At 35.2% G+C, this 26991-nt stretch overlaps 1 protein-coding gene and 1 long non-coding RNA gene across 17 annotated transcripts in view; one reads left to right on the top strand and one right to left on the bottom strand.

Moving 5' to 3' along the window:
- LOC126503159 (uncharacterized) overlaps positions 1-26991 on the top strand; it is a 1076305-nt gene that overhangs the window by 901277 nt on the left and 148037 nt on the right. The gene's annotated exons all lie outside the window — the stretch shown is intronic.
- Positions 1-26991, bottom strand: part of Mycbp2 (MYC binding protein 2) — a 214271-nt gene that overhangs the window by 70910 nt on the left and 116370 nt on the right. For all 15 annotated transcript variants that reach the window (XR_007592185.1, XM_050144671.1, XM_050144676.1 and 12 more), the window contains 14 exons: positions 26320-26462; positions 24868-24968; positions 24017-24235; positions 21341-21566; positions 20252-20370; positions 19612-19699; positions 17719-17768; positions 14623-14795; positions 13970-14114; positions 11244-11459; positions 8212-8267; positions 4689-4804; positions 1640-1737; positions 846-962 (listed from right to left, as the gene is read on the bottom strand). Coding sequence is in view for 14 of the 15 variants with exons in the window: in XM_050144671.1 (XP_050000628.1) it covers positions 846-962; positions 1640-1737; positions 4689-4804; positions 8212-8267; positions 11244-11459; positions 13970-14114; positions 14623-14795; positions 17719-17768; positions 19612-19699; positions 20252-20370; positions 21341-21566; positions 24017-24235; positions 24868-24968; positions 26320-26462 (1867 nt within the window). In the remaining variant the exon portion in view is untranslated. The remainder of the gene's footprint in view (positions 1-845; positions 963-1639; positions 1738-4688; positions 4805-8211; positions 8268-11243; positions 11460-13969; positions 14115-14622; positions 14796-17718; positions 17769-19611; positions 19700-20251; positions 20371-21340; positions 21567-24016; positions 24236-24867; positions 24969-26319; positions 26463-26991) is intronic.

A 26991-nucleotide genomic window follows, 5' to 3' on the forward strand; every position in this document is an offset into this window, starting at 1 on the left:
GATGGTGATTAACAACAACACACAACTATTTAAGATGAAGTGAAAAAGAGACTGCTCAGGCTTAAATGGGGACATGTCTTATCACATCCGCTCCTCCCAAGTGTCAGGAATCATTTAAGAAGATGGGGAGGAAAGATGGAAGAGCTAGAAGTGATCAATTATGACAAAAAAACCACTGGCCATAGAAGTGCAGCTGCACACATGAACTTGTAGTAGTTGAGAAAGCATCCACAAGATCGGCACAAGGTCCAGCCAAAATCCCTGCATGAAGAAGGGGACCATGCCCCCTGGTAGGCTCAACTTTTCAATGGTGACCACCATCCAAGAGTTTATGGCCAGCACAATGAGGACTTGATAGGTTGAAAAAATGTAACATAACAAAACAAACAAACAAAAATAAGGACTGGAGAGATGGCTCACCGGTTGAGAGCACTGGATGTTCTTACAGAGGACTCTGGTTTGATTCCCAGCACCCACTTGTATTGCACAAGCACCTGCAACTTTGGTTCCAGGGGACCTGATGCCTCTACTGGTACCAGACACACATGTGATACACAGTCATACATCCAGGCAAAACACCAATATACATAAAACGATAAAATAATAATAAAAAATACAAGAGACAAAATTGGGTAGGTTGGGGAAATGGATCTGGGAGGAGTTAGGGAGGTAATAAATGATCAAAATACTGTAAAGAAAATTTTCAAAGAATTGATAAAAAATAAGATAAAAAGGTAACCCAAATGGTTTAGAACCCAGTAATATTAAAACATAGTTTCCTTCTTATTATGTAAACATTAAAAATAGTGTCCAAAATAAATTACTAATACATATTTATAAATTACCTCATCAATAAAAGTGATAGTTCCATTGACTTTCACTATGCCAATCTGCTCACTCTGAAGGGAAGGGTGGCTCCGGATACGAAGACCAGCACTATCCTTGGCCACAAATTTTCGAATCTGACAACAGAAAAGATACAGTAGTGATAGAGAGAACACAGACTGTCTATTTGCTAAGTAGTACGTCATAAAATCAACAGGCCTGAAAGAACTACAATCCCCAAAAGTTTCCTCACAACCATCTGTAGTTAGTTTCCTTCTGCAAGCAATTATCAGTTACTATAACAGCAATAAAAGTATATTCTAAGTACTGAAGAATATTGGATACCAAAGTTATTAATATATTTATGATTTCCAATTTTAAGTATTGATGACATATAACAAAAATATAAAAGGTGACTTTTTAGAAGGACATGATATAAATTCCATTATCATTGTTTTGTTTTTAATAGTCTACACTAATTCCTTTATCTAGTTTTTAGATGTAAGGAAATTAATGTTTGTTTTAATGGTACCGAACATTTTAATCTTGAAGTAAACTTTCTGTTAATACTACACTTTTAATATCAGAAAGTACATAAAACTATTAAAGAATACACAAAGAAACCAAAAAGTAAAATTCTACAATTTGAAATGATTAACTATTATGAATGACTCTTCAGACTGATTTAAGGACACTGAGAATTCAAATACTAAAATAAATCAAGTGAAATATTAGCCACTTGAGGGCTACTTTGAGGCATCAATGAAAAATGTAAAATTTTGACAATTCCCCTTTTGATTTTACCCTCCCTCACCTTATTTGGTTGAGGGTCAGCCTTTGGCTTGACCAGCTGAGTTCCTGGTGGGATCATTCCCTTTGGTGGATCTTTTACTTTTACTTCTAGGCCAGCATCTGTAAGAAAAGTAGTGTAATTATAGTATTTGACTACAAAAGGTAGGGGATTGTGAAATCTAACCATATCATAGACTATTTTATTTTTTATGTCAGGTGAATGTTTTGCCGCCGTGATTGTCTGTTCACCACATTCGTGCCTGGTGGCTGCCGAGGCCACAAAAAAGCATCACGCCCTCTGGGACTGGAGTTACAGCTGGTTGTGAGCCACCACGTGGTGCCGAGAAGTGCAATTGAGTCCTCTGGAAGAGCATTCCGCACCTTTAACTCTTAAGTCATCTCTCCAGCCCCATATCACAGACTATTTAACTGGAACATATGGAATGCTCCTACACAAGTTTATAATAAGGAGAAGCCCCTTTGTGCCAAGTTCTATCCAACAGCAAGAGGTCACAACACTATTCACTACCCACAGTGGTAAGCTCTGTGACTAACAGAGAGCATGATGGCAGACGACAGGGTGATAAAACATAGTAGTTAGGAGAGGTAAGACTCTCGTGCTGTTCCACCTGAGTTCTTACATAAGCACCATCTAACTTATGTGTCTCAATGTGTTCATGTGTAAGACAGGAATGACAATACTATCTACATCACATTATAAGAATTAAAAACTATCTACCCAACAATGTACATGTATTAAATGTTCAATAATGCTAGTTATTTATTATTATTATTATTTTTATCTGCCCTTGTCTGTGGCCAAGAAAGGTGCTAGATTAAAGAGAACTTAGAAAAAGGCTGAGTTAGGACAAAAGGAGCAAGAGTCGAGTAAAATGCTTCTAAGTAAATGTGTACCTTTACTTCAGTTTCAATACAAAGCATACACCCATTATCTTTACTCCACTATTGCCTGAGATTGAAGACTTTATCTATTAAAGCCATTCCTAACAGCCAGTGCTTTAAATATTTTTTAACAAGAATTACGCTTCATTATAATTTTCCTTTTAATGGAAAATGGATTCTTCTCTCATACATTACATCCCAACCAGTTTCTCCTCCCTCCACTCCTCCTAGTGCCCCTCTACCCTCCTTTCCCCAGATCCACTCATGCTCCATTCTTCTTCAGAAAAGAAGACACAACAGCTAAAAAGGACAAAACAAGATACAATAAGAGAAGGCGAAAGCACTCATATAAACAGACTGGACAAGGCAACCCAACAGGAGGAAAAGAGTCCCAAGAATAGGCAAAAATGGTCAGAGACACACCTGCTCCCTGATGTGGGATTCCCCTCTGTATGCTGTGAATACCACTGGTTAATAAAGAAGCTGTTTCGGCCTGTGCAAGGTGGTATAGAGCTAGGCGGGGGAAAACTAAACTGAATGCTGGGAGAAAGAAGGCAGGGTCAGTGAGACACCATGGAACCGCCAGAGGGGAAAGACACAAGCTGCCAGCTGGAACCTTGCTGGTAGTCCACGAGCCTCGTGGTAAAATATAAAATAATGGAAATGGGTTAATTCTAGTTTTAAGAGTGAGCTAGAAATATGCATAAGCTAATAGGCCAAGCAGTGTTGTAATTAATAGTTTCTGTGTGGTTATTTCAGGGCTGAGCAGCTGGGAAAAAACAAGCAGCTTTCTTACAACAGCTTCCCACTAAGAGGAGTCCCATAAAAGCAATAAGCTAACAGCCATATCATTTTTCAAAAAAAGATTGTTTCTCTTTTTCCCTTTCCACTTGGCTGTCCCTTTTGATAATAAAGGAGACCGTGGCAAAGACTATGAACTAAAATCTGTCTGCTGTTACAGTTCCTAACATATTCTGTACATATTCTATATACCTAATGTGGAGAACCTCTATCTCAGGAGCCTCCTCTCCATTCCTCACCTTTTGCTTTTCCTCCCTTTCTTATCCCCTACCTAGTTCACAGCCTATTCCTCCTTGGAATCTGTACAGAGGGAGCACATACAATTGTTTTCTGTGAAAATTTGGATGACCTCACTTAATGTAATGCTTTACATTTTTCCTGTTGAGTGAAATCCTATTGTGTATATATGCACATTTTCATTTTCTATTCTTCTGTCAGTGAAGAGTTAGACTGATTCCATTTCCTTGTTATTGTGAATGATGCAGAAATCAACATGAAAGTCTAAGTGTCTCTCTATTACTAACTAGTGCCTTGAAACTCCTGCTGAAATCTCTATGTCTGGACTTCTATTATACTTAAAGTAACTTTTACTTGTCCATTTAATCTCAGCAACACAAATTTTTAATGCTTGGGAATATTTTCTCTCATAAAAGGTTTTAGCAATGTGGTGAAATAGAAGAGATTGTGACAAAGACTTGTATAATTTACATATCTGATGGCATACAGTTACAAATTTTATATGCCAAAACATAAAGAACCTCTTTGTCTCCAATATGAAAATAAATAGCTTACAGTACAGCTTCCCAAAGGATATTACAATGCTATTTTACTATTACAGTTATTCTTTGATGACATCAATATATGATATTTTTATTCTACTATTATCCTGTTACACAATGAAGCATTAACACATAAAAGAAATCAATAGTTTTTTTTCAAATTTAGTGGGAATAAAATCTTAAATAACAACATCTACTAAGTAGATACTCTATGCAGGCACTGTATCAAAACTGGGAGATCAGAGGTGGACTATATGGTGTCAGCTCTAACCAGGAGAGAGTGACTGAAGAGGGGGAGATGAGGCATGTATAGGATAGTGCAGGGATAAGGAGGACATCATACCTCACTGACACACTAGAAAATGGGGCAAAGACTGATGATAGCTACAATGAGTGATCCAACAGTATGAATTATCCTCAAATGATATGATCTTTGCAAAGTATTAATTAAATGTTCATAGAAAATAGAAATTGAAGACACAAAGAAGTTATGAAACCTTTTTATATGTATAACACAAAGAGCAAACAACACCGGGATGATCTCAATTCTAGTTCTTTGCAGCAACTATTATTTAAAATGACTTTTACCTATTTCAATGCCATCAATGGTAACATGAATAGTGTAGAGGCCAATAGCTCCTGGAGTCCAGTTTGCACAGTAAGTCCCATCATTATTGACACGAATTAGCATATTTTCACTGGGCCTGAAAAAACAAACAAAATACAGGTGGACATCAAAAAATTTACTTTTGATTATGCAGTTAGGATCATTTGGTGTTTCAGCAAATATCTGTCTGTATTATCATACTGCCTGGCAATGCGAGAGCCATCATAGTATGCTCCGAAACTTACAAACAAGTGAATATCACTTTTTTCAGCTTAGAGCCCCAATACTTCCACTTTCCTTCTCTCGGCTGAAAATGATTTCCCTTTTCCCTTCTGAGAAAACAGAAGCAATTGGCTATAATCTCCACAAAGGAATCAGATTGTTAAATCTATTTCGCCTTATGTTTTTTTCTCCTGTTCCAATTGATGGAAAAATGTGGCTCTTTATCCAAAGCTAGTTTTTCCATTTGAACTGTGACTCTGGTCTCCTCAGTCATCTTACTTTCTCTCGCTCATCATTTATTTTTTCCTACTCTACTAGGCCCTTTTTATTATCGTAAAATGTTTAGAATTTTCAATCTTAACCCTTGCTCCTCTCTAAGAATACTCTCCTTTCTAAAGAAGTCTTTTGTCTCTTCCCCTACACATGGACACTCACCTAAGACTCTCTCCTTTTCTGTCTACTCTTCTACACCTGACTGTTTCTACAACTCTGTTCCTAACACTTTCAATCAATCAATCAATGGAAACAAAACAAAACAAAAAAAACAAAAAGGTGAGGTTTGTCAGTTAAGCCCATGATCAATTTTAAAGATTACTCTATGAACTCATGCTTACGAAAGACGACACATTTAAAAGGACAACTGGTCATGGCAGCTGCTGACATCAGCCACTGGTGTCATCCCATCCTTGACCTGAAGGCCATTTCTCTTCCTCAGCAGTCTCTTGATAGCATTTATTGTGGTAACTCTCACTTTTCTGAAGCCCTGTCCCCTGGCTTCTGTGACTTCTTCTGGCATTCCTTTCACCTCATTAGTCATTCTTCTGACTGTACTTTAATTTACAAAACACCCAGGGATTGAGTCTAGATTTTCTTTTTCTTGAATCATCTTTTTAGTTGCTTAATGACCTATCCATTAATGTTAAATATCATTTCTATGTATGACTGTGAAATTTACTTTTCCCTTGACCTTCAACTATTTGCAATTTCAGTTGTATCTCCACTTAAATATTAAATATCCGAGAAGTAATATGGAATCTCAATTTTAACATATATAACAAAAAGTTCCTATTTCTCACTAATCAAACATACACTTTATAGACCAATACAACACAGGGAAAATATAAATACCTACTTATTCTTAGGAATTGCTGATTGTCATAAAATTATAATAAATATCAGGAGTTAGTAAACACTTTATGTAAAAATTTGTTTCTTAGGCAAAAAAGTCTTTGTGGTAACTACTTCCTTTGATCATGCACTGTAAAAGTAGCTACCGAATGAGCAAATTTGTGTTATAGTAACATTTATGAGAACATGCAGCGGGTCAGATTTGGTATGGGAACAAAAATTGGCTGGAATCTGTTCTATGCTGTTCCAAAAGACAAAGGACATCCATTGTTGGTGGGAATGCAAACTTGTGCAACCACTTTGGAAATCAGTGAGGTGGTTTCTCAGGACGCTGGGAGTCAACCTACCACAGGACCCAGGAATTCCACCTAATCCATCTAGACTACCCCATGTATACAGTTTGGGAACTTAATATTCTTTCTTTGGTATCTTTGTTTTATGTTGTGCATTAGTAGTATTATAGCTGACTAAAAATAAATGACACTAGAAAGTCTACATCATATAAAGGAACACTTGATTAGAGATTTCAAGTAAAAAGTCACTTAAGAAAAGAAGGTTAGGTATCCATTCTTGGTATGGGCATTTTATTTGTTAGCATGTGTTATCTTGTTGACGTACTGTCCTCCCTGGTACAAAATGACTCCATATAAACTCGTGTGTGTGTGTGTGTGTGTGTGTGTGTGTGTGAGTGTGTGTGTGAGTGAGTGTGTGTGTGTGTGTGTACATTTTACTAATTCTTTGAATTCATATATGTAACTGCCCTGCTTTGTGTTTTGTATGGAAAAGAGGTTCCTGGAAGTCACCAACACCTCTCACCCTTATCATTCTATCCCCCTCTTCTGTGAAGATCCCTGAGCCTTGTGAGGGATAGGATAAAAAAAAAAACAAAAAAAAACCCAGTTCATTTTAGGCTGACTGCTGCATACTCTCTTGTTCTCCACGTTTTCCAGCTGTGAGTCTCTGTGTTAATTGCAATCTACTGCAAGAAGCTCCTTAGACGAAGCCCATATATGTATGTACATGCATACACCTACATATACAGGAAGCTTCTATGATAGTAGTTTTCACATGTTTTTTCAAAAGGTCTTTAATATTTGCTATTCCTCCCCATGTTACATCTTCTACACTGCCCTCCCATTCTCTAATCCCTTTACTCCTTCGGTTCCCTTATTCCCTTTCAGCTTTATGTTAGTGTATTCTATGCCCCTTCCCTAGAGTGAACCCCACCATGCTGACACCTCCATGAGCCCTTACTAGTTTCTTTTATTTATTTATTTATTTACCACTATCTCTTTTTGAGCTATTGTCCAATAGAAAATCACAGACTGATAAACATTACAAGTTACTGCCACTGCTCTTGGTCACTCTCCGAAACTTATTAGGTCTTATCACCCTATTTTGAAGGCATTATATATTTGAGGTATAAAACACAGAGAAATGAAGACAGTGACTGATCTGGAAGTGGAAGGCATAATCATCAATTTCATCCAGCGGAGAATCCTGAGAGATAATGTAAAGACAAAGATATGCCCATTGGTCAATAGTGACACAAATATCATGGGACAACCCATTTCTGATTGGATTTAAGTCCTGTTCCACAATATGAAAACCAGAACTGGTACCATTAATGGGGCCAAGATTCTGTGGCTAGGGAGATCATAAGTCATACGGGAGAACTAATTACTATTATTCTGCTAAATGGACATGGTATTGAAATGACTACTGATTAAATATTGATATACTCATAGATCTCAACCCTCATCCAAAAAGCTTCTTATAGTAAACAGCAATTAACAGAGACTCACAACTGGCAAACATGCAGACTGAAGGACTTTGGAGCGATCGACCTAAAATGAGCCTTTTATTTTTATTTTATTTTATCTTATTTTATTTTATTTTATTTTAAACACCTCTCACTAGGCTCAGGGATCGTCAGGGAAGAAGGGGATGGAATGGTAAGGGCTTGAGGTGGTGTATGACTTCCAGGAACCTCTTTTCCACACAAGACACAAAACAGGGCAGTTGCACATATGAACTTAAAGAATTAGCAAAAAATATTTTAAAACAAAACAAAGTAAGAATGGAATTTTTGATGATTTCAGTTTGGATTATTAGGTTTTAGTTTTAGCAACACGTTGAGAAAGCAATTTTTACCTTTTAGGAGTTGGTGATGCAAAACGCAGCTCTTCAAATGAGTAGTTTTCATATACCTATAAGAAAGAGACAAGGAACATTGTGTGCAATGCTAGAATATCCAGTAAAGGAACTGAGAACACTATCCATCTACACAGGAAAAAAAGAAAATGGCAAGACCACTTGAAAAATGAATTCCATATTTGATAGAGATCCAAATGAAAACCAAAACCAAATCAAAAACTTTATGATATGATTGTTAATACTGTCAACTTAACAAGGCCTAGAGTCACTAAAAAGACAAATGTGTGGCTGGCTATATCTGTGAAGAATTTTCTAGATTGGGTTAACTGAGACAGGGAAAGGATTTCCAAATGTTGATCATAATAAAAAGGAGAAAATAAGATAAGTAGCAGTATTTATCGCTCTGCTTTTTGAATGAGGATCAAATTTGTGCAGTTTGCCTCCTGTGCCTGCAACCATGCCGCCCTACCATGGCGGATGTTGTAAGCAGAATAAACCCTTCTTTCCTTGAATTGCTGATCAGGAATTTTGTCACAGCAACAAAAATTTAGCTTACCAAGATTTAAAAATAGAAATCATTCAGTTTATTAAAAATTTAAATATCCCTTAAACAATAATAGTACAGAGAAAAGTCTTCACATGGAAGAAGAGGATTTTTACATGACGTAATTAAGTAGGATATGCATCCTCAATATACAGACAGAGAAAACACAGCAGAAAATGGAGTCGAGTCAATGTACTGAAGAATAAATGTAAAGATCAATGAATAATGGAGACGTTACTTAACTAAAATGGAAAGTAAGGAAAAACACAAATTAAAAGAACAATAGTCCCAGAACAGTCACAACTACAGCTCAGAAAAACCAAGTGCTCAAGAGCACAGTGGCTGGCAGCAGGATAAAGTTTGGTAATGCTTACCACAGTCTAGACATGCTTCTTTCTACAACCCAGCAATTATATTACTAGAGATATATGTTAGAGAAACTCTTGATGATTCACAGAATGAGACAAAACACAAGGATGTTTATTTCAGGATAGTTCATATTAAATGTCCAGCAATAGGAAAATGGACAAATTACAGAACAGTAAGAAACTATATCCCAGCAGAACACGCAAATATAATACCACAATACAAAACTTTGCTACACAAATAAATTCATTATTAGTGGCTAATTTTATATTTACTAAAGTACACACACGAGAGAAAAGAGAGAGAGAACCATCGTTCAGTTTAGGATATCCTCTAAGAAAGGTGAGAATGGGCTTGGGAATGGAACGGGACTATAAAAATGTTTGTTTATAAGCTGGCAGGTACTGAATTAGTCTTGTAAAATAGTCATTTTTTTTACCTATTATGGCAAAATATAAAGACAAAAATGGACAGAGTGTACAATAAACTTAGCACATTATCCCTGATACACTTGTATACCTGCAATATTACCAAATGAATCATTATTTTTCTCAGTTCAAGATCTTCAACGTCTCATATTCTTCTAGCTTCCCAGTACTTATGAAGAAAAGTACACCAGTTACTTTTACCAGTACTTTTTACAAGTATGCCTTCGTTCCGCCTCTTTCCTTTCCCTTATATAAAAGTGATTCAGAAATTATCCAGAGTTGTCATGTGTCTATAGGTTGGACATTAGAGAAATGTAACTTAAGGTTGATTTTGCGGAGTTTCTACAGTATTCAGCAGCTGGGGACCCAGGTTCCAGACTCTGTACATCTCTCTATATTTTACTCCACCATTGTCAACCACACACCTGTAAATCATTAACAGATGAACATATTTTGTTTTTCTATCCTCTAATATAGGACTCACTGCTGAATGAGTGTACAGTATCTGTGAACAGTTTGTAGAGAACATCTGCCCAGACACCCCTTGGGAATAGTACTCTGGAACTGTTCTACCCTGGATCTTCCAGAATGCTCTTGAAGCCCTGCAGTCAGAGCAGGGACCTGATTTTCTGAAGACAGTATGTAAAGAGAAAAGCAGGTGTGAATGACAGCACCCCCGAAGAAGCTACATCTTCAAAATGCAACCTTCTTCACAGTTCACTAACTGTGACATGTTTCAAGTGTTGCAGGCCCAGGGACAAATTACCATTTCTCTTGGTCCATCTTTAGCACTCTAAATAGTCATTTCTTGTCCACCTTTGTGTGGGACTTGATATCCTGTGACTAACAGGTAAAGAAAATTTGGAAAGTATTATTTTAACAAATCCTAGTTTCTGCCAATCAAAGGGCTAAAATGTCAGACCACACCTAAGGCCTAGAGTAAAGTTCTTCCTGTTTTGTATAACCTATTTCTCTAATGTTTCCAACTTTAATTACGAATGTCATTTTTAATTTTCTACACTTTCTTTTCAGACCACTCTTGATTAGCTTTGAAGCAGTGCTGATACAACATCTTCAGTATCTCTTAGGTCTGTTCTGACTGATAGATAATTCACCAGGGTAAGTCCCATCTACACTGTTATCATACTAATCTCTACAAACTACCAGCACAGTCATGCCTTTTAGCTACTCAAATCCAGATACTGCTCTCTAAAAATTCCAAAATGACTAAATCCTGCAGGTTGACAAGGTTTAGTAACTCTGTCTCTTAAGATAAGTAAAAAGTAGAACATTTAAAAAAAAAAAACCCATTCAAAAGACATCATCAACTAAAAAACCTGGAGAAGCAGGGAATCTAAAGAGATGCACTAATATGGGAGCTGAAAAATCCAAAGGAACCTAAGTAAATCCCGAAGTCCTGAAGATGTGTGTTCTGGCAGATAAGCACTTTAAAGAATCTCAGCATTAAGTCATCTCAGCTTGTTCTATAATAGCTGAGCCCCTCAACATCTGACAGAAACTGATACAAAGCTTCTCTGGGTGAAGGAATAGCATTTTAAAATATATGCTGCAAATTTGACACTTAACAGCAATGCTCTAGACTTATAATATGGACCAAAATGTGAATAACTGAAATGTTAAATAAATCAATCGTCAAAGATTAATATTTCTGATAAGTAAAAATAAATTACCTTCATCATTGTTATGGCAATGTATCGTGCCTCCTTTACTATCATTGGCTCATAGGAAACATCCAGTTTTGGTGACGCCAACCCACCGAAAGTCATGTCGGTGTTAGAAGGTGCTGCTGCTACTGCAGGACTGCCAGGAATCCGCTGAGACTTCTTTACTTGCTCTTGTTGCAAAGATGTTTTCTTCTGAGAAACAGGTACAGCTTTCACTTCCACCTATTCACAATAATATAAAAATCAAATACATATAATTATCCTTGACACATCAAAAAGAAGCCATTTACAATTACAAAGTCAATGATACAAGTTTTATTAACATTGGTTCACCAAGGTCATTTCCATTTCCAGGAAGACCTCACCTCTTTCTTACACTCAAACGGTGTAAAACAGAGGTGTCACTACTTTAGAACAAATAATCAGGGTTTCAAAACATAAATATTAAATCTATCATTAGTATGATATTGGGAAAGAAAACAGGAAGAATGTATACTGAATTCTTTCAGGAAGTAATATTATTTTATCAGATAATTCAAATATCTCATAATCACATCTTATTTGTAAAAATTTGTCTGAATTATTGATGTTAATAGTCTACAAAGGGGGCTCAAGAGATGGCTCAGCGGTTAAGAGCACTGGCTGATCTCTCAGAAGACCTGGCTTCAGTTCCCAGCACCCACATGGCATCTCACCACAGTGACTCCAGTTCTAGGAGATCTGGCACCCTCAGACAGACAGACATGTAGGCAAAATACCAATACATATAAAAATAAATAAATCTTAGAAAAATTAGTCTACAAAGGAAAATATTCTCATTAATAGAAATCTTTAGAATTGATGGTTTAAAATATACCAGAAATCTAAGGATGTCTGTTTACTTAGGGCAAGAAAAGCATAATCAGACAGCATACTTCATAATTTATGCTACTGATTTTAACAATCTAAACTTTGCAACTTAGTTTCTACAATGATAAAATGTGAATATCCTTCATCTACCTACTTTATACACAGGAATTTCCAAAGGCTTATAAAAATACTGAAAATATTGATTGTTGCTAACAACTTTTCATAAATATTTTGGAGAGTCTGGGAGTGTAGTGTGGTAGCATAGTATGTTTAGTATGCATGAGCCAAAGAAAAAGGCAACACTTGCCAAGAACTATAACAAAAAGCTCTATTCTGCTTTTGCTTGCTTATTTGTATACTGCTAAAAAGAACACTTGAATTCTAAGTAGCCCCATGTCTATAACACATACAACAAGCATATCATATCATGGGTACTACTTTTGAGATTACCAAAACTAGTTAATTCAAGAATATGGATCATCCCACCTAGTGTGCATGGGAGGAGGTTAAAGAGGGGGTGTATTTCTTAGTATTCTGGGACTCTCAAGTATACCAGGCTGGCTGGCCAGGGAAGCACAGGTATAATATAGAAGTATATTTGTAATCAAATGTCTTAAAGTTTGAAAGCATTTGTTTTCTGTTACACTTTGAACTTTAAATAGTGGTAAGATACAAATGTTTTGTCTCAAACAACAAAGACGAGACAATACATAGGATATCATGCTGAGCGTATATGCATGTCACCTACCATACTGTAGGTGCTCCAGAGCACATGCCATTCTATTTTTGCTCCCATGTTTGGGTCACGACACAGACTGTTTCTGTGAGTTGGGATCAGAGGCGCTGTTAAATGCTGACGTATGCTTAGTATCAGAGTCAGATGTTTTTATATAAGTTTAGTTTTTCTGATCTTAACAGGTATGAACAATGAGTCAATCAATCATTTTTTACTGAGACAGATAAAAGACTACATTGCTATTGTGTTTTGTTCATGCTACATATTAAAGAAGGTATAAAGCAGCTGAAATAGTTTTATTCAAGTGATTAAAAAAATTAGTGCTCTCAAACAGAAGAAGATTATGTGCCGGGCGGTGGTGGCACACGCCTTTAATCCCAGCACTCAGGAGGCAGAGACAGGCGGATCTTTGTGAGTTCGAGGCCAGCCTAGTCTACAAGAGCTAGTTCCAAGACAGGCTCCAAAGCTACAGAGAAACCCTGTCTCGAAAAACAAAACAAAACAAAACAAAAACAAAACAAAACAAAACAAAAAAAAAAGAGAGAGAGAGAGAAGATTATGCATCTTAATTCAGCTTTGGAAGGGAAAAGGACTAGAGACCACCTACACAAATTTATATTTGGTTTAAATTATTTGGAAACACCAAAGGTTTAAATGAAATATTTGTATCAATAGTTTGTATCACTAATTTCATTTGATATAATATAAATATCTGTATCAACTAATATCTTATGTTTAAAGTATATAATGTTTTATTCATTAGTATATTTGTATTAGTCATTATTTTATAATTTTAATTTATATATTTATAATTTGTCTATTAAGTTTTAGTTATCAATATTATCTTTAAAATGGGAATTCAGTTAAGAGCAGGAAGTATGAATCTTTTAATAAATAGAACAAAACTAAACAATGCATTCAATCCCTCTTTACTACAGACCCTCCCTCTATACAACTCTTCCAATAGACAACTTGAGCTGTCTTCTTTGCAGCTGCCATAGCACACACCTAGTCCTCATCACCTAAGCAATTCTTCCGTGTCCTCCATTATACAAAGGCAGAGAGAAGGGCAGGTGAGTTCCGCAGACTTACCATTCAAACCTTATCAGACACAGCAGTCCAGGTGTGGACATTCACACACAATTACCTTCATGTTAGGAACATGGACCACCTCTCCATACTGGTCTTTCGTTTGAACAGTTATGGTGGTGGGCCAGCCACAACGAACATCATCCTTATTCAGGATCAAGGATGTCTTCTGAGGATCAGCATAGGAATCCGGCTGAAGCCATCTAAAAGAGTTAAAAACAAGAGAACATGAAATTAAGCCAAACAAACTAAACCTGTATTTAACAAAGTGCTAAGCCAGTGTTATGATTTCTGATTAGCAACAGTTACAAGTGTCTTCCTGGGAAGCAATTAATGTAAGTCCACTAGATATTCACAAAAAAAAAATGCATGAAGTGGTTTTAAACACTAAAGTGTAATCTCTATTAAATTTAATCTCTATTAATTTAATTTAAAAATTAAAACCAGAAACAGGTTAAATTTTTATTTTATTTTTTATTAATAAACACCAGCTAGCATATTTTTCTTTTCATCCAAAAACAGCAAATGGAAAAAACTAATAAATCATTAACTGTTATATATTTTAAAATATCAACTTTTACTACTTCACATTCAAAACACATAATCTGGATTATTGAAGGGATTACTTTAACATCAAAATGACTATTTCCTCCTTTAACTACTTCTCAGAGATGAACACTTAAATGAAATCAATTTTCATATTAAAAGTACCTTGCAAGCCTTCCACCACTTGATCCTGGGACACAAGCGATGAAATCATCCAGAAAGGACTGCTCGTTGCTTTGGATTTGAAGCGGTAAGTTTCCTTCAAGCGCCTCTAAGATTGTTGGTGAATGAGAAAGAGCCAAACCCTTTCCAAGAATACCTGAGTGAGTTTTGCACACCTATTGGGAATAAAAGAATATGTATCTTACTTATTTATTATTTATTTATAAAAAGGTTTCACTATGTAGTTTAGGCTGGCCTTGAATGTAGGATTCTCTTGTCTCGACCTTCTGACTGTAGGGCTTACAGACCTATGACATTACACACAGCAATATATTAAATTATAAACATTTCCATGAGCTTTTCAAGAAGCACACCTTTTTTGGTATTCTTTTTGGAGAAAATAATTTCCTCCTATGCTTCAGTCTTACTGTCTTTAGTCTATAAAGTACAAATTATAGGAGGGAAATACTGTTCTCAGGAATAGTACCAGTTGCCTGTCTTCCTCAAAATTCATCACTGCAAACTCTCCATGCTGGATGACATGGCACAGCTCCTACGTTACATGCACATCTGGCAGAAACAGAGCTCCTGTAGGCAGCTGTGGGAATCTCCTTAATTTTCAGTTCCCACTGCCAATCATAGGTAAGCTGTGGTTACTGTCTTGGGGAGGTGACCTTAGGACTAGGTCTTTAAAGATTGGGTTGCACATATAACTCTGAATATAAGTCTTATGATAGTTAAGGAAAATAGGAAGAAAAAAGTGAAATTTTAGTTTTCCCCCATCTGATAACTAAAACCCTTTCTTTCTTTTGAAGATGTGCCAGGAATGCTGAGACTCCAGAAAAATTATAACAAATTAAAAAAAAATAATAAAAAAATGTTACCCTTTCCAGGGATATTTATTCATTTAAAAGTAACTTTTCATTACACCAACCATGCAACTCTAAACAGTTTTGTTTATTATTTTTTGCTTTGGGTCAAATGGACTTTAGCGAAAACCCTGGTTATACATATGTTATATATTCTTGAATAAACAAATTACCATATCAGCTGGTGTTCAAACCATACATCTCTTAAGTGATAGCTATTAAATTTAAGTTAAATAATATGTATAAAATACCTACTACAGTGTTTGAGAAATAGAACATTGTTTATATATGTTATATCACACCAACTACATAACAAGTCTATTCTTTCTTTAAATATTATCGAGTCTAAGTGTTATTTTATATAGACCATATTCAAGGAAATAATACTGTATGAATTTCTTAAAAGCCCACCCCTTATTTTTTTGATTTTTCCGAGACAGGGTTTCTCTGTAGTTTTGGATCCTGTCCCGGAATTCACTCTGTAGACCAGCTGGTCTCGAACTCAAAGAGATCTACCTGTCTCTGCCTCCCAAGTGCTGGGATTAAGGTTTGTGCCACTACCTCCAGGCTTGAAAACTGTTTTAGATTTGAATGAGACATGACATACACCATTTGTTAAATGTTTGTTAAATTATTATTTTTGTTCCCTAAAGTACAAAGACTTAATATTAAACGTATCTATACACATACATACACACACCCGGTAGCTTTTTAAAACCTTAAGAGTCTTTTAAATTACAGAGCAAATCAGAGCTCCCTATGACTATAGCAAAGTGGTCAAAGTAAAGGATTTTGTCAGCAAGCTATCAGAGGTAAAATTCCTTTCCAGTTGTGTCGTTCTAGGCAAGTTTTCTAAGTGCTTTGCTTCAGTTTTCTGTAATGGAGACAAAAGTATCTGGTTTATAGAGCTGTGTGACGACTAAATGAACTAAAGTAAATCGGAAAATTTATAAATATCGCTAGACAAATTAACACAAATCAGTGTTTACTTCCCTTTGATCAATTAATTTCAGGAAATAAATGTTAAAGAATAACTTAGAATCAGTGGAATAAGACAAGAGCTTTTATGTCTCAAAACCAGATTCTTAGATAAATCATGTAAATTCTGTGAACTTTAGATTCTGTAAGATGAAAAAAAGAATCAATACTAACTCCAAGGTGTAACTGCCAAAATACTAGAGAAATAATATTAAAGGTACTATAAACTACACGTGTACAAATTATTATGTAAATAAGCACACTGCTAACACAGGATATAGGCCCCAACTAAATCAATGCTACCCTTATGCAAACTCAATATTCTCTGATATATGGGAAAATTGGGAAAATTAGGTCCAGTAAAATGAATCTTTTATTTTACAAATACAACCTTTCTATTTTGGGCTATTAAGTGATCATTATGAGTTACTGCCAATAAAACAGCATATTTTTAAGGAGTATTTTTCCTTAATAAAATTAATATTTGTGGGAAAAAGTGTGGACAATTTTACAAATTCATGAAATTTTATGGTCTGGATACAATGGAATCAACCTATGCTTTACCCTCATGCTGTTGCACTACACAGCATTAACCCGTCACTGATGGTCTCAGTGTACAGTCTACATAAATTCTCAATTACTACGCCCAATATCTAGCCTAGGATAAGGAGGCATTATAATTTGAAATTACTGCTTACTAGGCTCCTCCTAGCCTTCAGTGACTGCTAGCTATTTAAATTAAGAGTACTTAAGCTAAAAGAATATAACGATCTTAGTAATATAAAATAACAAATTAATAAAGAAGTCCAGTACTTCAATGAAAATATATATTTATCTCCATTATATTGTCAAATTTTCTACTTAATTAATGTTTCTACAAATAAATACATTAGTAAATAACAAGGCAACAAACTGATGCTTCCTGTGAGAGCCAAATGGTTCTATGATGTTATCAAACTGACGTCCTTTGACAAATGCCTTTTTTTGTTTGTTGGTAGAAAGACTTTCCAGATATAAATAAAATGTACACAGCTCTGAAGAACATCTCTGAATCCTAGTCCTTCTTTCTCCCCAAGCACATGGCACTAAGTGTTCATATGGGCCCTCTCATCATGAGGAAACTTACATGTTTCTAGAATACCAATAAAGAGAATGGAGTGCTTAATCACGGAGTCTTATGTTAAAGAAAACAATCATCTTGTTGAAATATTTTTAAGCTAATGAACAAAAGTTAAAATGTTTAGGAAAATACCTGCAATGCAGCCTCTTCAAGAATTTCAAGATCTTCCTCCAATTCGTTACCTGTTATGCAAATTAAAAAGATTTACTAAAATATACTAAACTTTCCAATCCTTTGTATTCCCTATTTGTTTTTGTAATCATGCTATTATCAATGGTTTAGACCTTAAAATGTACAGCAATTTTGGTATGAATATAAGCTATAACAGTTAAGTTAGTAATTGAGTATCATTCTCCAAACAATGTGAAGAAATTGGCATGTTTAACCCGAGGTGCAGATGTGGCAAGTGGCCTGATATGACTATGAATGTGGTCGAACACAAAATCATAGCTACAACACTATGAAAATAGTTTTGTATATAATTTGTGTGTGTGTGTGTGTGTGTGTGTGTGTGTGTGTGTGAGTCAATGGCATGGTTCTTGAGTGTGAATTTTGTAGATGATGTCATATTTCAATGTAAAAAGGTTGTGTAAGTCTGAGACAGTGACTATATGAATATATTTATGTGTGAAGTTTTATATTTAGTATATTTTTTTGCAAAAACTTAAGCTAACTTTTCTCACTGATTAACAATATAGCTACATTTCAGGCAACAATGATGACTGATAACATCCTAAGGTATTACTTACCTATGTCCTTCAGCATTTTCTCTTTGATCGTGTAATACAGAATGTTTTATTTATTGTGTTTTCTCTGACAGCTATAAAACAGTAATATGGCTCAGGGAAAACAGTCCAACTGACTAGAAGAAAGTGTGGAATAAATATATTCTAATCATAACAGTTTCCCTAAAGCTATCCACTGTCAACAGTTCTTACGTATTATTCTAGAAATTTTACATGCAAATCTTAACTGCATGTGTGTATGCCAATGTACATAAAGGTTAAGATGCATAAACTCATACATAGATATGATGCTGCCACCAAGAATGTGACCTTTTGTGAGAGCTTATTTTTTTCATTTAATATAATATAGAAAACTTTCTCAAGCCATATAGTTACACTTTATCAACTGCATAAACTCCAATTAGCTATCTAACAAGGCCCAAAACACAGATTTGGTTCCAGTTAGGTTTGGTAACAAAGGCACTGCTATCTTCATCCTTAACTCAATATATATATTTTGATTGTTTATGTAAGTAGACAACAAAAAACAGCCACATCAAGACAGGCAGTCATGGTGCATGCCTTTAAGCCTTTAACTTGGGAGGCAGAGGCTGGTGGATCTCTGTGAGTTTGAGGCCACTCTGGTCTACTCAGTGAGTGAGTTTCAGGACAGTCAGGGCTGCTAAACAGAGAAATCCTGTCTTGAAAAACCAGGAGAAAAACACACAAACAAACAAACAAAATACCAGTCACATCAAATAGTAAAATGTTAACAGCTATTGACAAAGTTCTTCCAATAATGTTGCTAATAATTCTCTTTATATATAAAAATATTAATAAATTAAGAGAACAGCACAAAGGGCCTAATAAAAAGCAGAACTGAAGAAACTGAGACTGAAAAGGAGCAAAAAAAGGACTATAAGAAGAAATGAGAAAGACAAGTATTTTAAAGAAGTAAAAGATGGAATGAGACTTTGTATGGACTTTCCAAGTGAAAAATAAATATGTGTATATATACATGTGTGTATGTATATATATGGAGGGTATACATAAATGTATATGTATATGTATTATATGTGGAGGATATACATATATATATATTAATCTGAGTAAAAAGGTTTTAGGATACCCTTAAGTCCATTTAAACAACATCAGTGTACCAAACAGTTATTACTCATATGTACATTTAGTCACAGAATTTGTGCTGAAAGTTTATCTTCAAATGTTCTGTGATAAGTATGTCTTGCTTTTAAATTTTCTTCTGAATCCTTAGCAATACCTATTACTTAACTAGACTCACCGATAGGAAGTGCTAGATCCTTCTTCATCAAAGCTGCTGCACAGACCCCACCGAGATTGGCTAATTCTTTTTCCAACTGAATAACTCCCTGTAGAATTAAATTCACTACTTAAGAAATGTTTGAACGTGGGTTCTGAAAACACTGTAAATCAAAGTCAAGCTCTGCAGATAAAACTGGGAAGAAAGATGCTTAGCTGGCAGCTGAGAGAGAAAAAGATTGAATATTACATGCTGTTTGGCTTTATACCTTCACTGTTGAAATCATTTTCATTCATATTTAAAAAGATTATGACCTTGGCATTTTTTTTTTAGTATTTGATTTAAAACATGTAAGAATAGTTCCATGTTTTAACATAGGACTTCTAGGATAAGTTAAGCCACTTAGTAAAGCTAGGTTCTGTCATTACGAAAGGTAAATCCTTAGCACGGGGCACAGAGTTATTCTTCAAAGTCTGTTTCACTCACATGAGGCCATGCCGCACAAACTCAGCCCGCCCACGTGTGATGAGCAACAAAACGTTAACAGACAATTAAACTACACAACATTTTAAACAGAAACCTCTAGCTTGCAAGGAAACTTAAATCAGAGAAACCCTGAAAAAAGCAACTGTTATTAACAGACTGGGAAGATACTTCTTACCTCATCAGGCCCAGGGCTAAATTCATATCCAATTGCAAAACACTTGAAACCATAGAAGGAGGCTTTATCATCTTTCACATAATCTGAAGCAGTTTCCAGTGAAAAAAGGGCTTCATTTCCTTTAAAAAAGCAAAAAGTGTGTGTGTCTGTGTGAGCAAGCACTAGTCTGTTAGTAAGTCAAAATATGAAAGAACTTGATAAATTTACTATTTTATCATATAAATATAAACAATTCTTCAAATCAGTTATTAAAAAGTAAAGAAGACTTTTTGATGGTGAATTCTTTATTCACTTACACAAATCATATTAAAAGCAATACTATCAACAATAGAACTATCCCTAATGAATGGATGCTAATTTCCATTATAATCAAATCCATTTCCTTAATCCTACCCTTAAGTTATATCAGCATTTTCTTCAATGATCTATCAGTTACTGAGTATCTAGGCTAATATACTCTGTTTTGAGTTAAGTAATCTTCCTCTGTGGTAAGTGACATTTTCTGATCTCTTAGCAAATTAACCATTCAACAAAAGTGGGTTGGAGTCAAAGGTAAAACTCTAAACTCATGAAGACTAGATTATAGGAAAAATGACAAAACTTCCTTGTATGGTTTTAAGTGTTTGAAAAATTATTGTTAGCTGTTTAAAATTAGACTACCACAGAGACTAAAGAGTTTAAAAACTTCACCTTCTTTAAAAGGAAGGCATAAACACCAGAAATAAGTGCATGCACATGTACACAGACACACACACAAATCTTCAGAGGAAGGGCTCGAATCCTACTTCTGAGAGACAGCATTTCCTGGGAAAATAGAAAATCAAATCCACTTTTTTTTTTCTTTTTGGAATTTGTTCCCAACTATACAGAAGATTCAGTATTAACTTTTCTCCCCTCAAAATCTTCAAATAACCACTCTTCAGAAATTTAGAGCCCACTATGCCCTTTATTCAACATACCTTATTTTTCTTGATTGAAACCAAGACCCAGAAGTCTTTAATAATTTTCTCTGCAGTTAAACACTTTCAATAATGCATCTTTAGTATAATACATGTATTATATTAATAAAACATAGAAGAGATGATTCACCTGGTAATACTAAAACCATAGTAGGCCATCCAGAGGATCCTGAATATTTCTTTAATTCTATCCATGAATTAAGATTTTCATGAACAGTTGTCAATTTTGGTCCATATCCTGAGTTCTGAACAGTTCTGACGGGAATAAGCAAGCGGAGAACGTCTTCTGACTGTGCAGTACCACACTGAGGGTCAAATTCGATTGTCATCCACCTAACACATTCTGGGAATGTCACCTAGCAGTACAAGAAGATATAAATTTATGTGTACACAACTATATCTGCTGTTGTATGTATAAATACATGTGTACATATGCCTGTAGTAAATGAAATGGGAGAATGACACACCACAAAAAGAGAAACGAAATGAAGAAAACAAGACAGATTGTCTCATAATTCAGCTTTGGAGTATGCGATTATTTATATATTGTAAAACAAAATCCAATTTAAAACAAATTCATACAACAATTTTATATTGCATAACAAGAACCAGAGCATGTTTCTCTTTTAACTGGCTCATTCCAGAGCTTAAGCAGGAAATGTTAAGTCTAAATATTTGCTTGTTCCAGGGAACAAAGATGCAAGAAAAACCACCAGGGAGAATCTAAAGTCTTAGTATGGTAAAGTGAAAACTCACATCCAGCTGATATATGGGGCCAGTTTCCTCAATAAGCGGAAGTTGAGGAAACCAAACGACAGAGATGGAAGGGGATGAATATATTTACAGGGATTTAACATGTCTCATAAAACAAAATAAAAGTTGGGGGGGGGTAGGTACTAGAGAAATAAACAATCCCAAATATATTCATTTATGTGAATTCAAATTCAAACAAACACATAAAATATGCATATTTTATAATATTAAGGAATTGCTCATTTTCAGTGTTATATCATTATAGTATTTTAGAGGATTCTTACATTAGAGAAATACAGAAGAAAATAACATGAATTGTTTTATGATAATATAAAAGGAAAGGAATGAAGTAGAAAACAAATGAAATGGTTTGATTAAGGGCTTAAGACTTGAACCAGGAGATGAGTAAGTAGGCTACTGCATTATCTTGTCTACTACTGGGTATCTCCTATTTCTACACCAAGTTGAATGTTTTGCAAGAACAAAATCAATTGAAAAAAAAAACATGATTTGCTCTCATTTATTTACTAAAAGGGCTTGAATAAAATAACTTTAAATTTTAAAATATTTCACTTTTATTTTTATATAATATTCTAAGTAGACTATTTTCAATTTTCAGAGTTTATATTGTAGTACCAATAATGCAAGTTTTACAAAGTATAATTTAAAGGCTAGGGAGATAGTTCTGTCTGTGAAGAGTTTGAGGACTAGAGTGTGGTCTCCAGGACCTATGTCAAACAACATAAACAAATGCTGAGCATGGTGGTACAAGCTTTAATTCCAGGGTTTGGGAGGTGAAGAAAAGAAGATCATTGGGGCTTGCTGGACAGGCAGGCTAGTTAGTACACTTAGCAAGTTCTATTTCTACATTGTTTCAAAAACAATGTAGTAGTGCTTAAGAAATAACTTGGGAGGCTGCCTTCTGGTCTCTTTATCCATGAACAAACATGCCCACAGGAACACATATAAAAATACTATTTACAAATTTTAAGATTTATATTCACTATAATTATAATATAAAGCACAGAGTTTAGCATTATATACTGCAATGCTGTTATTTTGTAAACAACTCTCAAAAACCTATCAAAGTATAAAATCTGTAAGGTAAAGTTCTGTCTTCCTAGAAAGCCCACAGACCTAAGATAAAACTACTGATCTTAAAAAAGAAAGTAACAATAAAATGACTCCTGATGACATTCTGCTATACTCGTAGACCTGTGCAATATTCATTCATCATCAGAGAAGCTTCCTTTCGCACCAGATAGGAATACAGAGACCCACAGCCAGACATCATACAGAGAGAGCGAGAGAGACAGAGACAGAGACAGAGAGACAGAGAGACATTGGAACACATAGCTGTAAATGGGATATCTTCATCAAATCCTTCCCCTGAGGGCTAAGGGAACTCTGTGGAAGAGGAGGTGGAAACAGTCTAAGAGCCAGCAGGGACGGAAGCCACCAGAACAAGGTCCTCTAAATAAACTGAGCAAAGAGCATATGAGCCCACAGAGACTGAAACAGCAATGGGGCCAATAGAAGTCTACAGCAGGCCCTCTGCATGTACACCATAGCTTTCAGGTTAATACTGTTACAAATATAAGTCTCTGACTCTTGTGCCTTCTCCTGGGGTTCTTTTCCTTCTGTTGGGCTGCCTGGCCCAACTTTTGATGTTATAGTTTTTGCTTCAACTTATTATATTTTATTTTGTCATGTATGGTTGTTATCTCCAAGAAGCCAGTTCTTTCTAATGACAGAAAGGGAGTGGATCCTTAGGGAGGGTAGGTGGGGAAGAACTGGAAGGAATAGAGGGAGGAAGGGGAAACTATAAACAGGATATAATGTATGAGAAAAGAATATATGTTAAATAAAAAGGAGAGAAGTTCTGTCTTCAGGCATTCTTTAGTCTAACAGTTCCTAATTATCTGTGCATTCTTTATACTTAAGTACTATAAAAGAAATGACATTTGTAAACATATGCAAAATACTTTTTCTGATATCATTAGAGAATCTCAGATCAAGGTTGGGTTTGAATTTTGCTGAGAATGGTGCTCACCTTGTAGTGTGTCACACAGGCAGGTTTGTATGGATGCTCACTCTCAACAACAGCATAGTGATTAGAGGTGGTACAAGCCGAGAGGCCTTGTTCAGGCTGGTTTCCAGTTGTGCTATCAGTTGACTGATTGGGGTTGAATGCAGGGGGTGCATACTTCTGATTCAAAATGGCAACTGAAGGAAGCAATTGCTGGACAAGGCCAAAAACTTCTACAGCAACCTAGTAGACATTAAAAAAAAATGATTAAATAAATGTGAAGTTCATTTTACTAATGAACTATTCTAATTGCTGGTAACCCTTATCAGTAACAACTTCCATATAGAGTTTCTATATTTTTAAACAAAAATGTTTTTAATGGGTAAGAATTTTATCTTAGTTATTATAGTAAAAAAATCCATATCTTAAAAGTTTTTGTAGTCTAAAATAAATAGCTTTCCTCAATATTTAAATATGTCAGAGACTCAATAGTTTATAACTTTCTTCATGTCTTATCTTACTACTGTAAAACACTCCTTTTCTTTTGTTATTTTTATTTACAAATACAAATACAAATAAAAAAAAGGTGGAGAATTGGAATCAAACTCAGAAACTTTAAAATAAGCAGGTAAGTTAATGTTTCTTTATATATCATATTTATAAAATGGATCTTCAAGTGTGAAATAAGTATGTCAGTACACTAATAAGCAATGCTGGGAACAAGAGGCTTAACTAACAACTATCACGCGAGGTATTTTATCTGTTATCTATAACCCTAGTGCCTTAATGCTTACTATATCTTTAAAGGGAAGATATAAAATCTGTGAAAAGATATAAATGGTAAGAGATCAAAGTCATAGAATTTAATTACACACCTTGGGAATAGCAGCAGCTACTGGTCCTATGTAGGCTATAATAAGGGGAAGCAGCATGGAAAACAGACTGGAAGAGCTAAGCAGTTCTGGAATGTCATCAGCTAAAAAAAGCATTAAAACTATAGTTAGAAGGTGGTTTTGTTATACTGTACACATGCTAAACTAACCTACACCCTGTTAGTTTAGAAAGTTATGGTTGACATTAACTACATGTTTATAAAGGACTGGTTCAATTTATTGTAAAGGATTTACTACCATGTGTTATCTCAGTCTTACAAGAGACACTTCCCACATTTTAGAGGATAAAACCAAGGCACACAGTGATTGTATATCTTATAATAAATTCTTAATATATATATCTCTAAAACGCTAGAGCAAGGAGTAGAACCTCAGGCAGTGGTTTTAAACACAGCTATATGAGTGACACTAGGCAAATTATTTAATCTGAAAAGCAAGATAACAACATTTCTTCCCTGAGTGCTGTTAGGGTTAAATGAGTCAACACATACATAAAATACTTAGAACAATATCTGCACATATAAACATTCCAGGAAGCATTTGTTGTGACTGAGCTATTATGACTTCTATTTTTTCATGAAGAACTTTGCTGATAGCCATTTTTTCCATGAACATGATGCTTAAAAGATGGGCTAAGCCTAGACACTGACATTATAGGACAATTATCCTCCCATAAGCCTAGACATTGACATTACAGGACAACTATCCTCCACTATTTGGCCTTCTACATCTGCTGCATAAGAATAAATGACATATATTCAGAAAATACTTTAACACAGCCTAAACATATCGATTGACCAAATCTTTAGAGGAAAGGATAACACTGAATATTTATTTGGCACTAACAATTCTTTTGACATGACAGAGGAGGCCCAGGTACCAAGAGGTAGGTAAAAGGAGAAAGGCAGCAATGAGATTATGTGGACATTTCCATCCAAGACAAAGTGCATGTGAGGTTGCACTATGGCAGCCTGAACTAGGTACTGGAGAACAGAGAAAGAGAAAAATGCCAACTGGAGTTTCTGGTGAAGAAACAGACCCAAAGCTTAATTTAGAGAAGTGGGTCTGAGGAGATGGGTAGGGTTATCCAGACATTTCGGAGAACGGTGATACTTAACAGTAACAGGATACACAGAAAGAAAAAAATTACACTACTAACCAGGAAAAAAGCCAAGAAACCCAATTTAATTAGATGGGATTTTCTCTTATTATATGAACTAAAAAACTAAAAGCATCAGGTAATTTCTTTAGATCACTATAAACAAAACAAAACAAAACAGAACCTTCCTCTAAGTATGAAGGGTGTGAATGATCCAAAATCAATACTTGTATAGATGGGATTCTACAAGGTGGCTCTCCTTAACTAACTATGCACAAGGGAAGAACTACAGGCTCTAAACCATGACTATAAACAAAGGAAAAGGACAGTCTTACCATCCACAGCAAGGGCTCTGTGCAACAGATCCTTAGCAGCTCGAACAACAGTGCTTACCACAGAGAGAGCTCTGCTACAGTTTTTATCTTCCTCATTGGCTTTACTTAGAAGTTGGGATTGTAAATCTCCGTCAAATTCACTCCTGTGACATGAATAAACATGAAAATAATTTGCACTGGTAATTTTAGGAATTATATTCAGATCAGAGCTTCTCAATAAACTTGAAGTAAAAACCAATTACAGTTAAGACATATATGTGTAATTATGCTCATTTATGAAATTATAAAGACTTTGAACAAAAACAAAGCAGAAGAGTATACAGTAAAGGCTGTTAAATAAACCTTTGGTGAACTAATACTTACAAAGGCCCGATTTATGTTTAAAGATAAATTCTGAAGGGACCACAAAAGATATGAGAGGAAAGTATCAGGATGAAAAGAACCAGGTACTGAGTTTAAAGAAGACAATGCAGACAAGTATCATTACAATGGAGGGGAAAGAGTAAAATCTGAAGGAATGGTAGATGTGGGTCAGATCATATCGAGTGAAGTAGCCACAGTAACAAATTCATATTTCATCAAAAAAGAAGAATCAAGAGAGAATTGAGCAGGGTATAGTGGGTATATTTTTTGTTTTTATCAGATAACAAATGGTACTGTTTAGAACAACAG

The sequence above is a fragment of the Alexandromys fortis genome, unplaced genomic scaffold, assembly GCF_014885135.2.
Source record: "Alexandromys fortis isolate MF-2015 unplaced genomic scaffold, M_Fortis_MF-2015_v1.1 scaffold_43, whole genome shotgun sequence".
Lineage (NCBI taxonomy): Eukaryota > Metazoa > Chordata > Mammalia > Rodentia > Cricetidae > Alexandromys > Alexandromys fortis.